We start from the raw sequence: 24,653 nt of genomic DNA, 5'->3' as shown, positions 1-24,653 counted from the left end.
TGGTCATATCAATAGGTTCCTTCCGTTCTTAATCTCAAGCGTTGCATTCGAGCCCTTGAAATGGATTTTTTTTTGAAAACGAGTGTTTCCTCATTTATGCCACACGAGTATGAATTAGTCCAAGTCAAGTATCAAACACCAGACAATTGGTGGAATCTAGAATTGTACTCACGAATCTAGAATAATATGTCAGAATTGTACGATATGCTAGTTTAGTAAGATTTTACATACTGTAAGTCCAAATCTAAAAAATAGAGTTTTTGGCCAATATTGTCCCTTATCTTTGAGGTAGGTCTATTTTGGTCTTTAAAATATGATCCTGAGCATATTTATAGCCTGTTTGACCAAGCTTATTTTTGGCCAAAAATGTTTTTTTTTTGGCCAAAAGCACTTTTGGCCAAGCTTATTTTTGGCCAAGTGTTTTTTTGGCCAAAAGCACTTTTGACCAAAAATTGAGGTGTTTGATCAAAGCTTTTGTAAGGAAAAAAATGCTTTTGAGGAGAAGCAGAAAAAAGTAGTTTCTCTCCAAAAGCACTTTTTTGAGAAGCACTTTTGAGAAAAATACACTTAGAAGCAGTTTTTTAAAGCTTGGCCAAATACTAATTGCTGCTCAAAATTGCTTTTCAAACTAATTAGCCAAACACAAGCTGCTTCTCATTAAAAGTACTTTTGAGAAAAACACTTTTGAAAAAAAGCACTTATTAAAATAAACTGATTTTTGCAGCTTGGCCAAATGGGCTATTAGTCCCTTAAGTATGCTAAAGTGGAGCACCTTTAATATATATATAGATTTTATCATTTTTTCGGCTATTATTTTTACAACGGTTATACAATATCATTTTCTCATTGAAACTGGCACAAAAGAGGATATTTTCAATGTCAAAATTTTAGAAAACATTATCTTAAAATGAGGAATTAAAGTGATAATTTGGGTAACACCGTTAGTTTTTGAACACATCATGTTAGTGAGACTAAAGATCATCATCCACTTTAGGATACTTAAGGGACTAAATATGCTCGGACTTACATTTGAGGCACCAAAATAGACCTACCCTCAAAGATAAGAAATAACATTGGTCAAACACTCCTAAAAAACAACACCACGGTGTCACAACTTAGTCAATGATTACCAATCTATACAAATAATGGTTTGTAAGTGTTACTTATGAACCTTTAATTCTTATAAAGGTATGTTGAAATACAATTTTAACTTTAACAAACATTATGATATTAACATGAAAATTCTTTTTTCATTTCAACTCTAATATTGTCCAAACCATACTAGTATAGTAATAAAAGAGGTCCATTTCACTTGATTTAGAAGACCCAAAAAAAGATTAAAAAATCTCAAAGGAATGAAGCCAAAGGAGCTGAGAAGGAGCCATATCAGCTGAAAATGGTTTGGCCCACAATAGTGATAGGATAAATGGACCAGAACACGTTGCTAAGGGAGAAAATTCATTTATTAAGTGAAGAGTGAAGAAAGAGAGAGTAGTTGTTTTCTTTGTTGATATGGCAGAAGTAAGAAGTGCACAAGTTAAATCAATATTCATATACCCAGTGAAATCATGCCGTGGTATTTCTGTTTCTGAAGCTGCCCTTTCTTCTACTGGTATGAAATTACTTAGCTCTTGTTTAATTTTGCATCCTTATAGATGTAAAGATTTAGGTTTTAGTAACTTTTTTTTTTTTTTTTTTTTGCAAGTTGGAATTCTTAGATAATTGGGGATACGATCATATGAAGTTGGTAAGAGTGATTGGCCAACTGAAATTGAGAACTGATTCCTAACCAATGTGCAATAGACGACTGCTTTCTGTTACAATAAGCCCTCTCATTTCACCATTTTACAGTTACAACACTAGATTTGCTGATATAGAGCGTAAACACTCATCCAACTTGAACCCTCGATCGGGAAAAGATGACGGCTTAGTAAACTTTAAATATCTCTCGTTCTGTCAATATTAGCCCAAATTTGTATAACCCCTCTAATCGAAGTATGACAGGTTAGTTGTTCGTATTGAAAGTATGACAGATTAGGCGATTGATATTATTATGGAAGTGTCATAACGGAGTAACTGGGCTAAAAGAGTGTAGCTCGACAAGTTAATTGTCAACGGAAGTGGCAGAGTCCTTAAGAATAGCTGATGTTGTGATACAGTTTGCAACAGACTTCCAAGTTGCAACAGTAAGGATTGACAATAGCAAATGATTTACTTCCTAAAGTTGCATACTTAGTGTGGATTTTGGTACAGGAAGCCTGCCTTACACTAGATAAATTTGATGAGAATGGGGTTCACATATGTAGTGGATGCTTTATGTGTGAAAAGAAATTGGAAGATGCAGAACATTTGTTTCTGCATTGTCCTTTAGCAACAGAATTTTGGAGTATATTTTTGGACGTATGTGAAGTCAAATCAGTGATGCCTAAGACCTTGAAGCAATCTTTTTGCAATTGGTAGAGAAGGAGAATCTAGAGAGAGGGATCAATCTATGTTTTGAAGGGTGTAGGAGATCTTTGTAAATAATTTAGACATTTTGCTATTTTTGTTAGTTCCCTACATACATAGCTAATAGAGAATATTTTTGTACCTTCTTTATATTTAACCGGCACTTTCTTGATGCTAAATATGAAGAAGAGGAACCTTACTTTAATAAAGATACAAAAGGTTAAATGGGGCATCTCTCTCTCTTGGCTTTCTTTCTTTTTTGGCTGCAAAATAGCCGTTTCGCTCTTTGGAGATTCAGTTTGCAGAAGCTTCTATGTTTGGCTATTGTCGGTAGAACTAATGGGCTAAGCCTTTGCAGCATGCTGAAAATAGCATATGTCTATGCATTTCAGCCTTTTCTGATCCCATGTGAAATTGCTGAAATTTTAGCTGTCCTACTGTTGCTTGATACTCAGGATATCGATCCCTGCCTAGGTTAATTTGAAGCCCATCAGGAACTGCGCTTTTCAACCTAAATGTATGAACAATATATCTGGCTCCATAGTAGATCTTCTCGTATTGTAGTTCAGTTGTCACCAACTAGACATGGGGTACGTAAATTGTGAAGAGAAAGCCATACTATGATAACCCCTGTCATCTACTAATGTTAAAACGTTCAAAAAAAAAAATTGAAAAAAAAAGAAACAAAGTTATTTAAAAGTCAAATCCATCAACAAATATTTTGATAAATAACGAGCAACTCTAAACTTTGGACAAAAAGGAGCGACTGTGAACTACTTGGGAGGTCTTTAACTGAGGCTTCCTCTATTTTCTATAAACTAGTTTCTGGACGCGTGCGTTGCACGTGTATCCCATGTTGATGAGTATACTTTAAAAAAAAATGTAAATAATATTAAATATGTGTGTGATAAGTTGCACTAAATTGAAAAGGGAAAAAGATAAGATCAACCTTGATTGTTGGATACAAAAATGATTAGATATTGTTCAAACTACGAATTTGAACAGATAAATTTAGTTAGTTGGATATGATATATACATATACACACAAACCAACAGAATTGTTATGTGACACTTAGACTAATCCATCAATATAGGGCATAAGTAGTATAAAAGAAAAAAGAGCCTTGAGAGAGATGTAAACGCAAAGCTTTTGGAGGTATTTCGTCTTTGTATATTTAAGACGTCAATATACAATATCAAAGGAACGTGGAACACCTAATCTAATTTCTCGTGGGGTTCAAATCCAAATAAAATCAATGTTTAAAAAAAATGGATTTTGAAAAAAAAAAATAACACCATTTGTCTCCATTTTAAGTCTGCACCTTCAACAATCATTTTGAAGGCCAGAAAACAAAGAAAAAATAAGGAGTGAATTCTAATAAGAGGAAACTGAAGATCTATTACAGCAGGAAAAACCGATAGGAGAAAATCAAAGATAACATATATTTGACAAAAATATATGTGTTGCTACCTGTAGTTTAGCTAGTTTTATCATCGTTAGTGTTGAAGCTTCTCCTTTTCCAAGAGTAAACACGTAATGTTCAATAAAATAGACAAAAATACTCAGCATCTAGAAAAGAGAAAAAAGTGAACATAGAAAAAGAAAATAACTCACTAAATGAAAGACTCATTGAAAATTAAAAAGGAAAGTTACAGATTGTTTGAGTAAATTACATATAACATAATCAATTAAGAATACACTTACCAACAGCTGTATAAAAAAATGGCTGGAAAGAACGAATAAATGAAAGAAAAAAGGTATGGCATTAGCAAAACACTCCTAAAAGTAACAGAAAAGAAATAGTACCTGATTTTAGAGAGATTGCATGGAAAAAAGTCTAAGGAAATGAAAGACTGTAATAGTACAACTTTATCAAGAAATTAGAAGGGTGCAGCAGTTACAACTTTATGATGATTTACTCAGTTCATTGTACCTATCTTTACGGAATTGTCTTTTCATTTACTTGGTTTATTGTAGACTGTAGTACACATTTATGATTCGTTGAAGGTAATTTACTTTTTGGCACAAAACTATAATAGGAAATTAGGAATAGTGTTTTAGAAAAGGGCAAAACTTGTCACTCAAGTTTTAATGGGTAATTTGGTAATTCAAGTTTGACATTTAAAGTGTTCCTACTTTTAGTATAATATATATATATATATATATATATATATATATATATATATATATATGATATGAGTAGGTCTGTTCATTTTCCACTTAAGTTTGTATCAAGGTTTGAGTTCTCAATTTGCCTAAACTGTCTTAGATTTTGGTGTGCATCAGCAATGCTTAATAATCTTCGAATTGATTGACTATTTAGTTAACCTATTGTCTCAACCTGTACTTACCAATAGAAGAAAAATAAAAGATATTATCATGTAGTGACTGCATTGTTCTGTATCTTTTTTTTTTTTTTTTTTTTTTTTTTGAGAAGGTAACATATTTTGTAAATAAAATAAAGTAACCCTTATCACAAAAATTGTGATTGTGCTAAGAGAGTACAAAAAGTTTCAAGACCCCCCTAAAGAGCAAAAACATAGTCTTGTGGTAGTTACAAGGCAACTGCATTGTTGTGTAGTATAACATTTACCAATATAGAGGCGTATGTGCAAGATCATAGAATCTGTACGCTGGTATGTAATGAGTTACTGCATATGTTTGGTGGCATGTCTTTATAACAGTCATTTAGCACATTTTGCAGAAATTGAATTTTAGAAGAAAATGTTAGTGAGATATTATAACCCAATGCTTTTGTTAGCGGAAACGTAAAAGAAAGAACACAAGATTTAACGTGGTTCGGATCAAAATAATCCTACGTCCACCAGAGAACAATTGCCCTTTTAATATTAACAAAGGAAGGGGAGATTTCCCAATTACACTTAAGAGAATTTCTCTCTTAACTCTCTACTCACTACAATGTATTGTATTATTTTGGGATGATTTCTACAAGTGAAGGAGTGCATCTATTTATAGAGGTAAAGACCTCCTCTTGATGTCATGGGTGACATCAAAGGAGGAAGCTTCCTCCTAGCATCCACACCAACTCTTTCCACCAACTCTTCCAATTGGCATGCCATTGTTGACTAAACATAAACCAACATTTTCAGCATGCCATTGTTAACTAAACATAAACCAACATTTTCAATCTCCACCTTGGTTTGCGTTTCGAGCGTGTGAACAACTCTGGCCAAAACTTCTAAGCTTACTGGGCAACCCCGTTGTAAGAAACAAGAAGAATCAAACCATTGTTGAACATACCATCTCCACCTAGCAACTGTTCTCTTCGGAGTTGCATCAGTTGATGCACACCCCCGCCAAGTTCTTGCAGTGTGCAAACTTAGCGAGCGGGACTATCTTGGTCAACATGTCTGCAGCATTATCGTCTGTGATAACCTTCACGACCTTGATAGTTCCCTCATCAATAACATCTCGAATAAAATGAAATCTGACATCAATGTGTTTAGTGCGCTCATGAAATCTCTGATTTTTCATTAGATGAATAACACTCTGACTATCACATCTAAGAGTTGATTCCAGCTGAACCAAACTCAATTCCGCTACTAAACTTTTCAACCAGATAGCTTCCTTTACCGCCTCCGCTGCTGCCATGTATTCTGCTTCTGTCGTAGACAAAGCGACAATCGACTTCAAAGTCGACTTCCAACTGACGGCACTGCCAACGAGGGTAAAGATGTATCCAGTTGTGGACCTTCTTCTGTCAAGATCTCCTGCATAGTCAGAATCCACATAACCGAGAATTGAAATACCTGTACCACTTTTTCGAAAGGTAAGACCAACACCAGAAGCTCCTTTGAGATATCTCAATATCCACTTGACAGCTTCCCAATGCCTCTTTCCTGGGTTGGACATGTATCTACTTACCACACTTACAGATTGAGCAATATCTGGACGTGTGCATACCATAGCATACATAATACTACCAACTGCACTGGCATAAGGAATCTTTGACATATGCTCCACCTCATCCTCGGACTGAGGCATTTGTGACTCTGAAAGTTTAAAATGAGGAGCTAATGGTGTACTTACAGGGCTTGCACGTTTGCATATTGAATCTCTCGAGAACCCTTTCAATATACCTCTTCTGAGAAAGATGTACAACATCGTCTTCTCTTGAAATCTTCATACCAAGGATTTTCTTTGCAGCTCCTAAATCCTTCATGTCAAATTCCTTACTCAATAGTTTCTTCAAAGCATTTATCTCTGTAATGTTGTTAGCAGCAATAAGCATATCATCAACATACAACAGTAAATAAATCATTGAGTTACCAGACATCTTCTTGTGATACACACAACTATCAAATGCACTCCTTGAGAATTCATGTGTAGTCATGAATGCATCAAACCTCTTGTACCACTGTCTAGGGGATTGCTTCAAACCATACAAAGACTTCTTTAGTTGGCATACGTGATCTTCTTTTCCCTCAGCTAGGAAACCTTCAGGTTGATCCATATAGATTGTCTCTTCTAGATCACCGTGTAAGAAAGCAGTTTTGACATCAAGCTGTTGAAGCTCCAAGTCAAATTGTGCAACCAATGCTAGTAGCACGCGAATTGAGCTATGCTTCACGACCGGAGAGAAAATCTCATTGTAGTCAATTCCCTCCTTTTGGCTGAAACCTTTTGCAACCAATCTCGCCTTGAACCTAGCATCTTCCACTTCAGGAATTCCCTCTTTCTTTCGGTAGACCCACTTGCATCCAACTGTCCTCTTCCCTTTTGTCTTTTCACTAAGACCCATGTCTGATTCTTGTGAAGAGACTCCATCTCTTCAGTCATGGCTAACCGCCATTGTGCGGCATCCTTGCAAGAAGTTGCTTCAATATACGAGGAGGGCTCCAGATCTTTAATCTCTTCTTGTGCAGCTACGAACGCATATGCAATCAAGTTTGCTTGATTTATAAGGCGTTCCGGTTCTCGTGTCTGCCTCTTCTCCCTCCCCTTCGCAATTGTGTATGGTTCATTGACAGCAAGTTCTTCAACGCCTACATCTTCTGACTCATCTTTAACCTGAGTCTCTTGATCCTTTTCCTTGGCAAGCTCCACCGGAAGCTCCACCTGCTCGTTGTTCTTGTTTCCTGAAAACTCCACGGAAACTTTACGGGGATCAAGTATAGAGGATTCATCGAAGGTGACATCTCTACTAACTATAAATTTGAGTAAAGACAAACACCAAAGTTTGTACCCTTTTACTCCATCCACATACCCTACGAATATGGCCTTCTTAGCCCTTGGTTCAAGCTTTCCTTCATTAACGTGATAATAAGCTGGACACCCAAATACTCGTAAGTATGAATAGTTAGAGGGTTCACCTGACCATACCTCATTCGGAGTCTTAAAGTCAGTTGCCGATGCTGGAGATCAATTGACAATATGAGCAGCAGTGTGAACTGCTTCAGCCCAAAATACTTTGGACATTTTGGCTTGTAGGAGCATACAACGAGCCTTTTCAAGAAGAGTTCTGTTCATTCTCTCGGCAACTCCATTCTGCTGTGGGGTATGCCTGACAGTCCTATGTCTTGAGATCCCATGAACCTTGCAGAATTCATTAAACTCTTCATTGCAAAACTCCAAGCCATTTTCTGTGCGAAGATACTTGATTTTCCGCTCCATTTGATTTTCAACCAAAATCTTCCACTCTTTAAATGCTTCAAAAACATCACTTTTTGCCTTCAAAAAATACACCCAAACCTTTTGTGAGAAATCATCAATAAAAATGAGAAGATACCTCTTTCCGCCCTTCGATGGAAGTTTAGAAGGACCCCATAAATCTGAATGGATGTAGTCTAGCACTCCTCTTGTCTTGTGTTTGCCAGTGCTGAAGCTGACCTTCTTCTGCTTCCCTAGAACGCAGTGCTCACAGAAGTCAAGCGTGCTGATCTTCTCACCTTCCAAAAGTTTACGATTGCTCAACATCTCCAGTCCACGTGCGCTCATATGACCCAGTCTCATGTGCCATAGTCTTGCCTTGTCATCATTAGATAACTGCACTGTAGATGCATTTGCAGAGCCAACAATGGTGCTTCCGGCCAATGTGTAAAGGCCGTTCTCCAGCTTGCCTTTCAGCATGACTAAAGAACCTTTAGTCACCTTCATAGTTCCTGCTTCGCTCATGTACCTGTAGCCTTGTTCATCCAGAGTACCCAAGGAGATCAAATTCTTCTTCAGATCAGGAACATGACGGACTTGTGTAATAGTCCTCACGATTCCATCATGGCAGCGAACCCGAACTGAGCCAATGCCAACTATTGCACAAGTTGCATTATTGCCCATTACTACGGTTCCTCCACTTTTCTCGTAGCTGCTAAACCAGTCTTTTCGGAACGTCATATGCAGAGTACAAGCAGAGTCTAACACCCATTTGTTTTCATAACTACTATTATTATTACACGATGTTGTTAGTACATAATCATTATCAAAATTATGTACCTGTTCAACTGTAGATGCACTCGCCTTTTCCTTGGACTTTGACATTGGACAATCTCGTTCAAAGTGCCCCTTCTTGCCACAACCCCAACACTCTGTATTCTTCTTGTTCACACGAGACTTTGATCTGTGCTTTGATTTGGTCTTTCCCTGTTGGCTAGTCCGGCCTCTTACAAAGAGGCCACTTGCCTGGTCATCTCTATCTCCTTCAATGTGCCTCCGCACATCACTAGAGTTAAGTGCCTGCCGCACTTGCTCAAGCTTGATAGGCTCCTTGCTATACATCATTGAATTCTCAATATCACGATATCCTGAAGTCAATGAAAATAGCAAAGCACATGCAAGCGTCTCCTCCTCCCTTTTAATTCCTGCAATCTGTAAGTCCATGACAAGTTTATTAAACGCATCTAAATGATCTTGTAACGAAGTACCTGACCCCATCTTAAATGTGTGAAGACGCCGTTGTAACAACATTCTTGTTGTCACTGATCGGTCTTGGTATAGCCCTTCTAGCTTTTCCCACAACTGTTTGGCCGTCTCTTCGGTACCCGTACTCACTTCACAAAGCACGTTAGGTGCAAGGGATAGTTGGATTGCACTCAATGCATCCCCTTCAATCTTCTCCTTGTCGGGAGCTGATATATCCGTAGGATACTTTCCGTCAATAGCATGGATTGAACCTTCCCTCCGCAGTAACGCCATCATCTGGATCTTCCAGATATTGAAGTTGCGTCCATTGAATCTATCAATTTCAAACTTCATGGAACTCATATTTGCTTGTTCTTTCTCCTTGGATCGTTAAAGAATCCTGTCGCTCTGATACCAATTGTTAGCGGAAACGTAAAAGAAAGAACACAAGATTTAACGTGGTTCGGATCAAAATAATCCTACGTCCACCAGAGAACAATTGCCCTTTTAATATTAACAAAGGAATGGGAGATTTCCCAATTACACTTAAGAGAATTTCTCTCTTAACTCTCTACTCACTACAATGTATTGTATTATTTTCGGATGATTTCTACAAGTGAAGGAGTGCATCTATTTATAGAGGTAAAGACCTCCTCTTGATGTCATGGGTGACATCAAAAGAGGAAGTTTCCTCCTAGCATCCACACCAACTCTTTCCACCAACTCTTTCCACCAACTCTTCCAATTGGCATGCCATTGTTGACTAAACATAAACCAACATTTTCAGCATGCCATTGTTAACTAAACATAAACCAACATTTTCAGCTTTAAATATATAGTACGCAAATAATTCTTATTAATTTCTTAGTTAATTTGATCACTTTCAAATTCAATGGCGCTTGAACTCAACAATCACTTCTTGTGCTTTGTTGTACTCAGGATTTCGATGGGATCGGCAGTGGATAGTTGTAAACTCCAAAGGCAGAGCATGTACTCAAAGAGTAGAGCCATCGCTTGCTCTAGTTGAGGTTGAACTTCCGAAGGAGGCATTATTAGAGGGCTGGGAACCCAATCCAAGCTCATTTTTAGGTTAGCGAGAGAATTAATTTTATGATCCTTGTTTTCTCTTGCCTTTGCTCCATTATCTCTGTGTGTGATTATGAGGAAATTTACTCCCAAATTGGAAAAATTATCAGTAGTTCGTGATAATAGGAAAAAATCCTTTCTTCCTTTCAAATCTCAATGCCGTTAAAAGGAGCAAGCCAAAATGTTGTGAATATGGGGAGAGCAGCGAAAAAGTATGAAAGAAGAATGCAGAAGCAGAAGCAGAGGAGCTCCTGAATTTGTTGTGTTCAGTCAATTATATAGTACCGTTTTTGATCTGGTCATTGAACAGGGAAGAATATTAGTTGAGTATGAGATACATCACATTGTCAACTCTAAGTCTATAACAGTTAGTTCATACTTTCTTGTTCTTTCTCTAGTGTTGATGAAATCGGTTCTAATTGATAATTTTCTTCTTTTCTTTTGAATTTGGAAATTCAGCCATGGAAGACCACTTCTTTACTCGGTCTTTAATGAGGCCAAAAGTTATTTATTTGTACTAAAAGTTGTGGACGCAGGCAACGGAAAGTTATCATGTTATATCCCCTCTAATGAAAATAATATATTCTGAATGCAGAACTGAGAAGACAAGTGAAGTTTCTTATTTTGTTTGCATCTTTTGCATTGTACCCTTTAACTGGTTATTTCAATCGCTTTTCATTTCCTGATACAACAACTACTATGCGTCAATCCCATGCAAGTTGCTTTGCTTTTGGTGATACTTAAATAAAAACAATAATAGAAAGAAGCTTTGCAGTTCTCAATCTTCATCATTTCTTTTGAGGCATTGTCCAAACTCCAAAAGTGAGGCAATTTTACCTGCAAAAATGTGAAACTTCACTAGTATCAGTAGTTCACCTTTTCCTGACAGTGATAAAGGCCCCTGGTATGGATGTGCTTAAAGTCCCACTGGTTGAGCCATCTGAAGTAGCAAATGGTGTCTCAGTGTGGGAATGGTCTGGCTCTGCTTTGGATGAAGGAGATGAAGCATCAAAATGGTTCTCCAACTATCTAGGGAAACCTAGTCGTCTCGTACGTTTCAATGAAGGTATACTTCTGTCTGGCCATATTGATGGTTTTGTTACTTCTGCTTATAAATTTCCCTTAGTAATCCACCAAAATTAGTGTGTAGTTTGTAACTTCATTGTATCACGTTTACCCTTGAACTGCTTTTGAACATTTAACATTAGAAGCTTCAACCCAGACAAATAAAAGATCAATGTAATATTACCAACAGTGTCCATTTCTTTAAACACTGGACGGCAGTATTTGCTTTCTATTTATATATCTTTTATATATCTCTTCTAATGCTTGTATTCAACGCGGCTTCAACTACCTCTAATTCCTTCCTCCCGGGTATAGAAGGGGAAGGGGGTTTAACAGAGGAATCCCAAAAAGAGAATCATACGGTTTAGAGATTGATGTATTGGGAAGCCTGGATGTAATCTAGAATATAACAATCTCGCAAAATACGTATGGTCTCTGAAACTACTTTATTGTCGCTGACTCCATAGTCCAATTATATCTTTTTAAAAGCTTGTTCTTGAATAATCAGTTATATTCTTCCATCTCATTTGACAGTATTTCCTTATTAGTCCGTTCAAAAAAGAATGAGATTTTTGTATATTTGGAAACAATTTAACTTTAAACTTCCTATTTTACCTTCAGTGACATGCTTTTATGGCCATAGAAATCGCATGACATGTTTAAGATCACAAATTACGAAAACCTTTTTTTTTGTAACATATTTGTATATTAGGATAGACTTAACTAAAATTGTGAATTCACCTATAATTACAAAAGGGAGTGCATAAAAAGAAAACACTTATAATCCTTGGTCTTCTCACAAGGATTCTAGAACATCAAAAATGGATTCATGATCCTCTAAAAACTTTTCTTTACACCAAAAATAGAAAAGAGCCAGACATTTCATCTTCCTCTTCTGGATATTTCTTAACTTGTCTTCAAAGCATCTCTAATTTCTCTCTTCCCCGATTGTCCACCATATGCAGGCTGGGACAATTCTCCATCTCTCTTTATGCCTAGAAAGATTACCCTCTTTATTCTAGAAAGCTAGAACTTCAAGTATTCTTCTGGGCATTGCCCATACAATTCTCCTTAAGTTGATGAAAATTCTCCATAATTCTACAGTCAACTTGCAATGCAAAAAGAGATGACTAATTGTCTCTGCCTCCTCTCCACATAAGTAACATCTAGAGCACAAGTGGTAACCTCTCTTGATTAAATTATCTTGTGTTAGAACCGCGTCTTTTGCTAATAACCATGTAAAGCACGCAACTTTGTAGGGAATTTTTACTTTCCATATCATCTTTCATGACCAACATCCAACCTGATTATTAGAAAGGTTGAATTCCTGATAAGCACACTTAATAGAAAACTCCCCATGCCTATTCCCTTGCCATATCATGTGATCTTGAGTAATATTGATTCTACTGAATATCTCCAAAGTATTGTAGAAATCTATTACTCTGCCAATCTCCTAGTCATTTAGTAGTCTTCTGAAGGTTAGATTCCAACCTTGACTTGTCCATGCCTCATCTAATGTTGCTTGTTGTTGTTGATTCAAAATATATATGTCAAGAAAAAGTAGCTTCAAGGGTCCTTGGCCTAGCCAATTCTCTTCCCAGAAGGAAATCTTCATACCATTTCCTACTTTGAATTTTGACTCTATAACGATTTTTGGCCACAAATTCCTTATTGACTTCCACAAACTGTCACCATATGGACTTCTCACAAGTTTGGTTGTCCATTTTCCTTCCATACCATACTTCTCCCTAACTACCTCTCTCCACGGTGATTGTTCATCTGCAGCAAATTTTCATAACCACCTCATCATCAAACTATGATTCTGAACTCTCAGGTTTTTTATTCCCATTCCCCCTGCTTTCTTGCTAGTTGTAAGAGAAGTCCATTTAACCAAATGGATTTTCTTCTTCTCACTATTGCCTTCCCATAAGAAATTCCTTCTTAATGCATCAATTCTCTTCACTACATCTGCGGGAATCGGGAATAGAGACATCATATAAGTAGGCATGGCATCAAGTACAAAGTTGATCAGAATTAGTATACCTCCCATAGATAGATATTGATTCTTCTAATTTGCTAACTTCTTTTCACATTTCTCCAGTACACCATTCCAAATTCCTTTTGACTTACTCTTGGCTCCCAATGGCATCCCCAAATATACAGTAGACAATTCACCTACTTTTCCATCAAGGATATCAACAAGATTTTGTATCTCCATTACCTCATTGACAGGATAGATGAAACTTTTATGCCAGTTTATGTGTAGTCCAGATGTGGCTTCAAAAAAAATGAAAATCACCCTTAATACTTTCAGTTGTTCTCTATCAGCTTCACAAAACACAAGGGTGTCAGCAACCTGAAGGTGGGAAATCATCATATTGCTATTAGCCCTGCAATTCACCTTGAAGCCCCTTATCCACTTGTTTGTATGAGCTCTTTTCAACATATCATTCAATCCCTCCATAGCAATAATAAATAGGAAAGAAGATAGGGGATCCCCCTATTTCAAACCCCCCGAGAAGGAAAACAATAGTTGGTGCCCATTTATGAGGACTGAAAATCTCACAGTAGTGATGCAGAATTTTATCCAGTTAATCCAACTTCCACCAAAGCCCATTTTCCTAAGAGTTTCTAATAGAAAATTTCAGTTCAGATGGTCATATGCTTTCTCTATGTCCAGCTTACATAGTATCCCAGGTTTCTTGCTTATTTTCCTTGTATCACTGCATTTATTGGCAATTAAGATGGCATCCATTATCTGCCTGTCTCTTATGAATACCATCTGTTAAGTATCCACCAATTTGTTCACCACCTTCTTGAGCCTCTCAGTTAATAATTTGGATATAATTTTGTATATGCTGCCTATCAAACTGATAGGCCTGAAATTTCTCAATTCTTTGGGCCCCACCTTCTTAGGAATCAATGCCACAAAAGTTGCATTAAAGCTCTTTTCAAATATTCCCTGGTCATAAAAGTTTTGGATAACAGCTACCACTTCTCGGTAATTAATGAAAAAGGCCATTGAAAATCCATCTGGGTCAGGTGTTTTGTCTTCAGCATATGCTTTTACACTATCCCATATCTCATGTACTCCAAAAGGACTCTGAAGCATTAAGTTGTCTTCTGGTGTAATCATGTGACTGTTTCTGATAGCACCTAGTGACCTCCACCCATCTTCTTCTGTGCAGAGGTTTTGGTAATATTTGATAACCTCTCTCTTGATATCTTCAAGATTCTGCGAAGATTACCCTTCTACTATCAACTGATCAATATTGTTGTATCTCTGTGAGCATTAGCTCTTCTGTGGAAGAATTTAATGTTCCTATCTCCCTCTTTCAACCAAAGGGCCCTAGATCTCTGCCTCTACGCCACCTCTTCTTGTTTTGCAATCTCCTTAAATTCCATAAACAAGGCAGTTTTTGTATATATTTCCTTCTCAGTCAGACTCCTTTGATCATGTATCTCTTCCAGTTCTGCAAGTATGAGAATACTTGCTTTCTGCAATGCTAAATTACCTTGGAGAGTTTTGCTCCATTCTTTAAGCTTTACCTTAAATGCTTTAAGTTTAAAAGCTAGAATGAAATCAGGCCTTCCTTCACAAGCAAAAGAGTTCCACCATTCTTTTATTCCACCTTTGAAGCCTTCAGTCTGTAGCCACCAATTTTCAAACTTAAAGAAGGATTTGACTGGATCCCAATTACCACATTGAAGCATCAGTGGGGAATGATCAGAAGTATCTCTATGAAGCACTGATTGTTTTATATTTCTAAAATCTTCATTCTAGTAAGCAAAAATCAAGAACCTATCCAATCTAGTTGCTATTTCATGCCTGTCACCTTTTCTCCATGTACACCTCCTGATAGTTGGATGTCTACCCGTTCCATGTCTTCAATAAATTTAGAGAACTCATTCATAGCTCTTGTGATTCTGATGCAATTCTTCTTCTCTGATAGGAACCTCACAGTATTGAGGTCCCCACATACCACCCAAGGCCCACTAAAGAGACCTTTAGCGCCTGCCAACTCCCACCAAACTTCTTCCCTTTCTCTCCTGTCATTAGGAGCATACACAACTGAAAGATGCCATGTGTATTCCTGTGTCTTACCAGGAAATTTACAAGTAATTGAATGTGCTCCCAAGCAACAAACTTCCCCCTTCCAGATTCTACCATCCCACATAACTATAATACTCCCTCTAGTCCCACTAGCTTCTAGTTGTGCAAATTTCACCCATCTATTATCCCATAATTCTTTTAGTATCTCCCTGATATCCCCCTTCTATTTTAGATTCTTGGAAACAAAAAATTCCAACTGAATATCATACTTTTAATCAGCCTCCTTTTTCTAACTCTATTGAGTCCCCTAACATGCCATGATACAGTGTTCGCTATCATTGGTCATGACTAATAATGCATCCCCCCTGCTTCTGGTTCCATTACTCTTGAAATTACTCCCAATATCTAAACCTTTCGGCTCTTTGAAACCCCTTTTTTTGGAGTCTATGTCACATGTGTAACTTCTTTCCCTTTATTTACTTGCCTTTTGTTGTCAATTTTCATGAAAGCTCCAATGCTTCTCTCTCACACCCATTAAAATCCACCCCAAACTCTTTGCTCAATCTGAGGATATTCTGATATACCCAAATCGATGCCTCAAATTCTAGATCCTCTTCTACATCTAGGCTTTGGAGATTTAGAGGAATTGCTTCTTCAATTGCCTAGTCCACGAACTGATACGCAACAGATTTTATAAAAATCGAAAAAGAAGGAACACCTAAAGAGCAACGAGAAGAACTACTCTTGAACAGTGATTCCATGAGCTAGATGAAGCCCAAAGAGTTGAGAGAATAGAGAAAAGGAAAGGTTATTGATCTTCACAACAATCGTTGAAAATACAGAGAAGGGATTTGTGAGCTATATAGGAACCCACGTGAAGCAGAGTTAGTTACAACTAACTTCTGGAAATCACATGACTTGCACGTGTTCTCTAACAACCTTCACTAACGATTTTTAACTGCTAACAGCTACTAACTCAACTACTAACTTGATTACTAACTATGATTATCCACTAACTATGGTTGTTACATTCACATACGTATCAATACCCCTCCCTTCAGATGATCCTTGTCCTCAAGGATTAAAAGGTGGAAACTTGAGCTTGAAATCCTGCAGATCCTCCCAAGTACTGTCCTCTGGAGCAGCATTCAGCCATTTGATAAGGACTTGTGCTATTGCCTTGCCGTGCTTCTTGGCCAGCCTCCTATCCAATATTGCCTCAGGTTCCAGTAGTACATGGCCTGAGTCAGAATGTACCACAGGTAGTGTCACAAAAGCAGTGTGAGCTCCTAATTTCTTCTTGAGCAGGGAAACATGGAATGTAGGGTGGATCTTGGAGTGTGGAGGTAGAGCTAAAGTATAGGCCACCTGGCCTACCCTGGCAATGATTTGGAAAGGTTCAAAGAATTTGGCAGATAATTTCTGGTAGGAATGGCTCTTTAGAGAGAGTTGCCTGTACGGCTGTAACTTGATAAAGACCCAATCTCCTACTGCATAGCTCCTATCAGTTCTGTCTTTGTCTGCTTGCATTTTCATTCTATGTAGAGCTTTCTCCAAGTGAGCCTTCAAGGCCCTTAGTGTTGCCTCCCTTGCCTGTAAGCTCTTATCTATCATATCCAACTGGGAATCAAAGGGTTGATAGGGAAGTAGAGGAGGTGGTTTCTGACCATAAACAACTTTATATGGTGTCAGATTGGTGGCTGAGTGAAAGGTGGTGTTGTACCACCATTCTGCAAGAGGTAACCAACGGGGCCATTCCTTTGGTTTGTCAAATGTCATGCACCTCAAGTAGCATTCCAAACATCGATTAACAACTTCAGTTTGACCATCTGTTTGAGGATGGTAGGCAGAAGAAGTCAAGAGTGAGACTTTTTGCAGCGTGAATAATTCTTTCCAAAATCTGCTTGTAAATACCTTGTCCCTATCAGACACAATAGTTCTTGGCATTCCATGATGTTTGAACACTCCCTCCATGAAAGTCTGAGCCGCCTCTAAAGCTGTGTAAGGGTGTTTGAGGGCCATAAAATGAGCAGCCTTACTGAGCCTGTCGACTACTACAAAAATGACCTCTTTACCTGCAGCTTTAGGCAACCCTTCTATGAAATCCATAGAGCTATCTTGCCAAACTCCGGCAGGAATAGGTAAAGGTTGTAATAACCCTGGGTAAGCCACATTCTCTCCCTTGCATCTTTGACAAACATCACATTCCCTTACATATTGATACACATCCTGTTTCATCTTTTTCCAATAGAAGTCCTGCTTTAACCTATTGAGGGTAGCAGTGATACCAGAGTGTCCTCCCAAGGCACTGTCATGATAAAATGACAGTAGTCTTTTCCTCAGCTCATGATCAACACCTACCAGCATTCTCCCTTTTCTGCTAAGTATGCCACCTTGAAACAAGTAGTGAGGTTTAGAACAAGTACCAGATTGCAGTCTTTGGAGCAATTGTTGGAGTGCTGGATCTTGGGTCCAGCTGTGCTTAACTGCTTCCAGAAGTTCAGAAGAGACCCCAGAAAAGCTAAATTGTTCAATTGAATCCTCCTTCCTAGAAAGAGCATCAGCTCCAATATTGTCCTTAGCTTAACTGCTTTCAGAAGTTCAGAAGAGACCCCGGAAAAGCTAAATAGTTCAATTGAATCCTCCTTCCTAGAAAGAGCATCAGCTGCAATATTGTCCTTGCGCTTTTTGTAGGATATGGTGTAATCATAACCCAATAGTTTGACCAACCATTTTTGTTGGCTAGGAGTGGTGATCTTCTGTTCAAGTAGATACTTGAGGCTGTGATGGTCAGTCTTGATTACAAAGGGCCTTCCCAGTAAATAAGGTCTCCATTTTTGGACTGCAGTGACCAATGCTAGCAACTCCCTCTCATAGGCTGATAGTGCTTTGTTTTTCTCTGATAAACCCTTGCTGAAAAAGGCTATAGGACTGTTCTCTTGAGCTAACACAGCTCCAATTTTAGAACCAGAAGCATCAGTTTCCACTACAAACTCCTTGTTGAAATCAGGTAATGCCAAAACAGGGGCTGTAGTAAGTGCCCTTTTCAGCTCTTCAACTGCCTTAGTGGCAACAGAGTTCCAGATAAAATTCCCTTGTTTCAGCAGGTCATGTAATGGCCTTGCAACAGTACCATACCCCCTTATAAACCTTCTGTAATATCCAGTGAGGCCTAAAAACCCTCTCAAACTCTTTAGAGTAGTTGGTTGGGGCCAGTTCACTACTGCTTCTACCTTCTGATGGTCCATGGCAACTCCTTCTTCAGAGATTATATGGCCTAAGTAGTCTATTTGTTTTACTCCAAAGGCACACTTGCTCTTTTTGACATAGAGCACATGGGATCTCAAAACTTGGAAAGCTTCCTCAAGATGAATCAGATGATCTGCCCAGCTAGCACTGTATATAAGGATATCATCAAAGAAAACCAAGATTGATTTTCTAAGGAAGTCATGAAATATCTGATTCATTAGGCTTTGAAATGTTGATGGAGCATTGGTTAGGCCAAATGGCATGACCATGAACTCATAATGGCCATGGTGAGTTCTAAAAGCAGTTTTTGGAATGTCAGGCTCATACATCCTGATCTGAGGTCTAGCTTAGAGAAATACTTAGCTCCATGTAGTTCATCTAATAGTTCTTCAATGATAGGAATGGGGAACCTGTCCTTCACTCTGCAATCATTCAATTCCCTGTAATCCACACACATCCTCCAAGTGCCATCTTTCTTTTTCACCATTACAATTGGTGAAGAATAAGGACTGGTGCTATGTCTGATTACACCAGAAGTTAACATCTCATCCACCATCTTCTCTATTTCTTTCTTCTGAATAGTAGGATACCTATAAGGCCTCTTGTTGATTGGAGAGGTACCTTCCTTCAGAGTGATTCTGTGATCATGCATCCTAGAAGGAGGAAGTGTGCTGGGCTCTTCAAATAGATCACCATATTTCTGTAGTATTAGCTGCAATTCTACAGGTTCACTTTGAGTTTCCATTTGAGATTCCAAGGAGCACAGGCTGACATCTCCTTCTGCTGTTTCTTCTGTTAGGATGCCCAATGATATCATGCATAGCTCTGCAGGTTTAGCTAGCAACTTATCCATCTTACCAGATTGGATTAGTTTAACAGCAGGAGGCTGGATACCCCTCAAGGATATCTTTTGGCCCATGATAGTGAACTCCATCTTGAGCTTCCTGAAGTTCCACAGGATATCTCCAAGAGTGATTAACTACTGAATTCCTAGCACCATGTTACACCCTCCAATAGGCAGCACTAACATGTCTGAATCAAAGGAAACGCCCTGCATTTTCCATATCAATTTCTTGCACACATAGTGACTGTGTACCTTATTGCCATCAGCTACTGAAACTGCAAATGGGTGAGATGGCAGTCAGAGCACACCTCAATCTCTTGGCAGTGTTGAGATCCAAGAAGTTGTGGGTGCTACCAGTATCAATAAGCACATGTACTGCCTTTCCTTTAATAGAGACTGTCACTCTCATGGTCCTAAAGTCATGAATACCATTCATATCATGAACAGATACATGAGGTAGAATGGACCCTTCCTGATCAGTTTCTAAACCCTGTGCTATCATGGTTAGCAATTCTGCAGGATCCAGCATCTCTTCTTCCTCTAACTCTACTGGTTCAATACTCTCATCCACTTCCATCGAAAAGAACTGCCTCCTTTTTTTTACAAATGTGGCCTGGAGTGTACTTCTCATCACAGTTAAAACATAACCCCTTTCTCCTCTCCTCCATTTCAGCATGAGTCAAAAGTTTGGCATTTTTGTAGGGTGGTTTAGGGTTAACAGGGTAAGGATGTTGGTGTTTTGGGAAATTCTGGGCGGTGGTTTTTGTGAGTGATTGGCTTGGTCCAAAGTGAGAAGAAGGTGATTTTAGAGGGAAATTTCTAGGATTTGGCAAAATAGGTGTTGAAAGGAAAATTTGTTTTTGGACTTCTAAGGTTTGTTCTTGTATTCTAGCTAGGCTTATGGCTTTGGCTAAAGATCTAGGGTTCAACATTTTAACGGGCAATCCAATTTCAGGTTTCAATCCTCTTATGAAACAACTAACAACATATTCATCTTGCAATTCTACTCTATTAAGCAATTCATCGAATAGGTCAATGTATTCTTGAACAGTTGTTACCTGTCTTAAGTCCTTGAAATCTCCCATTGGATCATCAAACAATTCTGCCCCAAATCTGGCATAAAAACATCCTACATACTCCCCCATCGAGGCCACTCCCTTGTAACCCTCGACTTCATGAACCCTTGATGCCATTGCAAAGCTCGACCTTCAAGTTTACCGGAAGCCAATTTCACCTTTGAATCTTCAGGAGTCCCATCCACATCAAAGAACTGCTCACACTTATAGAGCCAATCTTTCAATCCAATTCCATCGAACTTAGAGATGGCCACATCCACCTGGTAATTTCTAGGTTGATGTTTAACAGCTCTAGCTTCTCGATCCTCCGAGCTTCTTCACCCCTATCTGCTACTGGTCCATTCTGTGCATCATTATTCCCATTGCCTAACATCATCTTCTTAATTTCTTCTAAAGCCTGGGCAAATTTTGCTTCCACAGAAGTAGTCAACTCTGCCACAGTATGAACTACAGAATCCACAGAACCCTTGAGATTATCAACGTCCTTGCGTAACTCTGCCATTCTTGTATTATGATCGCCCATTGTCGTAGCCAAGGAATCAGAGCTCTGATACCAATGATATGCAACAGATTTTATAAAAATTGAAAAAGAAGGAACACCTAAAGAGCAATGAGAAGAACTACTCTTGAACAGTGATTCCACGAGCTAGATGAAGCCCAAAGAGTTAAGAGAATAGAGAAAAGGAAAGGTTATTGTTCTTCACAACAATCGTTGAAAATACAAAGAAGGGATTTGTGAGCTATATAGGAACCCACGTGAAGCGGAGTTAGTTACAACTAACTTCTGGAAATCACATGACTTGCACGTGTTCTCTAACAACCTTCACTAACGATTTTTAACTGCTAACTCAGCTACTAACTCAACTACTAACTTGATTACTAACTATGGTTATTACATTCAGATACGTATCACGAACATATCAGATTCTTTCGATTGCATGTGCATGTTGTTGTAATCCTCTGATTCATCTCCCTTCCCTTCGTTTCAGCAATAATTGACATAGAATTATCCCCATGAATAGACTCTTGTTGATTTTCCTTCTCTCCATCGTCTTCTTTCTTCTCTTCTTCTTCTTCTGGTTCACTGTTATTTTCGTCTTCAATGGTCTCCTCTGCGTAAGTAGTAATCTGATTTCCCATAAAAGACTCAAAGTTTAGTGCTGTTATCTCTTCTTTAAAAGGATCTGGTCTGGGCTCTGTATTGGGCCCACTTAAATCCTTAGTTTCAGAAATATATTGGGCCAAGAAGTCTGGGCCCAATTCCTTTAAATTATACATCTTGTCTGCATTCTTATTTTTCTTTCTTAAACCCCATATCCACTCAAACTATGCCACATTTTTTTTTAAACGGAGGATGTATATTTAAAGATGTGTGCATCTGAAAGCATGCTCAACCATAGTCATTTCACTCATTTCTTTTTGCTCATGCAGTATCAGAGTCTAGACCTACCGATCCTAATTATGCCCCTGGGTACAAAATTAAATTTAATGATGTGTACCCCTTCCTCCTTATCTCCCAGGTTAGACAAGTTATCATTAACTTATTATTTCTTTCTAAAGATGCTCTCAATTTGTTTTTATTTTCTAATCCTGTTTCCTTTATCTTCGGCAGAAATCACTGGATACATTAAATGAACAACTCAAGGAGCCTGTGTCAATTAACCGCTTTAGACCAAAGTACAGATCTTCTTGCTCTTATTCAACCTTTTAATGGAAGTAATTAAATTCTTTCTTCCGATAAAGTGATTTTATATCAAAGGAGCTTCTATTTGGAAGTACTAAAGAGGTCAATCCAGTAGCTTAATTCTTTCATCTTTATTTGACATTGAAGCCCTAACATATGAGCCTATTTCCTTAGAGTTGTTGAGCCAGCATCATCAAGAACTTAATTAATGCCTCAACATGACTCCTCTACATGGTCTACTTGTTAAGCTAATGATACTGGTTTCTTTGGAATAAAAGCTCCGTAAATGAATCTTTATGTAAATCCCCTAAACAATCATTCATTTCTTTTGTTGTCAACATAAATGGTACTCTGTTTTCCCATCAATTTGTAACCTCTAACTGTTGGAAACATGCATACAGCATCCTCGTTGATGGATCTGAGCCATTTTGTGAAGATTTATGGAAGGATATCAAGATAGGCGAAAATACATTCCGTAGCACGGAGTTATGTTATCGCTGCAAGGTAAATGGTATCCTTTCTCTAAGTCTTGATATATAATTGCCATTACCAGTGGCGGATCTAGGACTTTTAAATCATGGGTGTTCGGCTATTTTTAGTCTAGAATGGTGCTCAGTTAATATATTTGCATGAATTACTAGTTCTTCTATACAAGTAATGATGTTTGGATCCAAAAGTAATGGGTTCTTGAACACCCATACCTCATAACTTAGGTCCACCACTGGTGATTACTTTGGGGAGATTTTCAATTCTAAAAGATTTAATGAATGTCACCTAGCATGTTTGTGTCTGAGTGTTTGAATACGAACACACACTTAATATATGCATGCGAATATGCAAAAACATGCAGAACATTTTCCGGATGATATATCCCTCAGGGGTTGGCCTGGTGGTAATTGACTTGAGCCTTGAGGTTTGCTCCCTTTCAAGGTCTCAAGTTCGAAACCCACTGGGTGCAAACAATTTCTGGGGGCCATCGGACTGGGTAAAACTTGAATTAACTGTGGTGCACTTGCGGGAAACTCCTTGCCGAGGGCCTGTGCACCCCCGGGGTTAGTCGGGGCTCTAAGAGACTCGGACACCCGGCGAGAATCAAAACATTTTCTGGATGATATCCCAATTACAACAAAGAAACACAGTGGAGAAAAAGGGGCTGCAAACTTATAACTGTGTCAAAAGTAATGCTTTGTTGTCTCAAACTTCGAGGTTGAAATTCTCAGTGATGAACTCTAGGCTCTCTGTGTAGGAAGCATGAAATTCCACTTTGTTCGCCCCTTTTGTAGTTTTTTGTGTATGAAACTCTTGGTTCTTATGAAGATCCAATGGTATTAAAATTGCCTTTGGAAAAAATTATCCTAAATCATGTATATAAACGCTCAATCTTCTTTGTTAACTATTCACATGTGGTCTTCAGGTTCCCACAATCAATCAAGAAACTGCAGAAGCAGGTTCCGAGCCAAGTGAAACACTCATGAAATTTCGTTCAGATAAAATCTTAAAAACAAATAAGAAACCGCAAGGACGAGTAAGCAAATTATATAAGTTCTTGTGTTCACCATTCACTTGACGACAATTTAATTGCTAAAATTTCATTGAATGCAGATTTACTTTGGTCAGAATTTAGTGTGCGTAGATTCCCTTTCTCAAGAGAAGAGAAAGACCATTAAAGTGGGAGATCCTGTTTACGTCATCAAGATGGTCTCATCCTATGTTGATGCGTCTGTTTGAGACTACTATATCATTCACGTCATAATTGTAGTTATTGGCTTTGTGGACACTTTGAGAATAGACTAAGCATGATATAATAACAAGCACTTGAACAAGAGAGTAGAAGAGGAGTTGGAACTATACAAGAGGAAGATTTGTGAATTATTTATCTGGATGATTGTTACAAATGTGAGATAAAGAAATGTATGTGAATGTTATAATTACAACAAATAATTGTGTGCTTGCATTTATTGTGATAGATCTTTCCTTTTACTTCTATGTGGTGCATTTTTTGAGTGAGATGTGGAGTCTTGGACTTCTTGTTCACGGTGATGTATTGGGGTGAACTTGAGTCCTTAACTTCTTCGTATCATTAATTTCCCGGCTTCCAACATAATTTTCTAATCTTCCAACTTTCTCTCTCAAGTTGGTGCATATAAATTGTATGTACCAAGCTTGTCACAAATGCATGGACTTTGAGGTCCTCTATGAGCTTGGTAAAATTGGCTGCTAGTTTACTTAGATTATGTTATAATTTCCTCGAAAAGAGCTTCCTTTCCAACAAAATGTCAGTTTATTTCTAC

General features: G+C 38.1%; 1 protein-coding gene across 2 annotated transcripts; it reads left to right on the top strand.

The window, feature by feature from the left end:
• The first annotated feature begins 1,348 nt into the window (after positions 1-1,348).
• LOC107802513 (uncharacterized) lies at positions 1,349-24,332 on the top strand. Of its 2 annotated transcripts, XM_075244537.1 has the most exons (8): positions 1,349-1,612; positions 10,244-10,393; positions 11,280-11,456; positions 22,110-22,198; positions 22,291-22,355; positions 22,764-22,866; positions 23,777-23,887; positions 23,965-24,332. In XM_075244537.1, the coding sequence occupies exons 1-8, from the start codon at positions 1,513-1,515 to the stop codon at positions 24,088-24,090; spliced, it is 921 nt and encodes a 306-aa protein (XP_075100638.1). In that variant the 5' UTR covers positions 1,349-1,512; the 3' UTR covers positions 24,091-24,332. The 2 variants fall into 2 exon arrangements, with proteins under 2 accessions (XP_075100638.1, XP_075100639.1); XM_075244538.1 differs by lacking the exon at positions 10,244-10,393 and having other exon boundaries at positions 1,350-1,612; positions 23,965-24,331.
• The last annotated feature ends 321 nt before the right edge of the window (positions 24,333-24,653 follow it).

Source organism: Nicotiana tabacum, chromosome 22 (genome assembly GCF_000715075.1).
Source record: "Nicotiana tabacum cultivar K326 chromosome 22, ASM71507v2, whole genome shotgun sequence".
Taxonomy (NCBI): Eukaryota; Viridiplantae; Streptophyta; class Magnoliopsida; order Solanales; family Solanaceae; genus Nicotiana; species Nicotiana tabacum.
Note: the sequence above shows the minus strand (reverse complement) of the source record. Positions and strands in the feature narration are given on the sequence as shown.

Coding starts and splice junctions, on each gene's coding strand:
- LOC107802513 (XM_075244537.1), top strand. CDS start 1,513: ATGGCAGAAGTAAGAAGTGCACAAGTTAAATCAATATTCATATACCCA. Junction 22,199..22,290: donor CCTTCCTCCTTATCTCCCAG/GTTAGACAAGTT, acceptor TATCTTCGGCAG/AAATCACTGGATACATTAAA. Junction 22,356..22,763: donor ATTAACCGCTTTAGACCAAA/GTACAGATCTTC, acceptor ACATGCATACAG/CATCCTCGTTGATGGATCTG.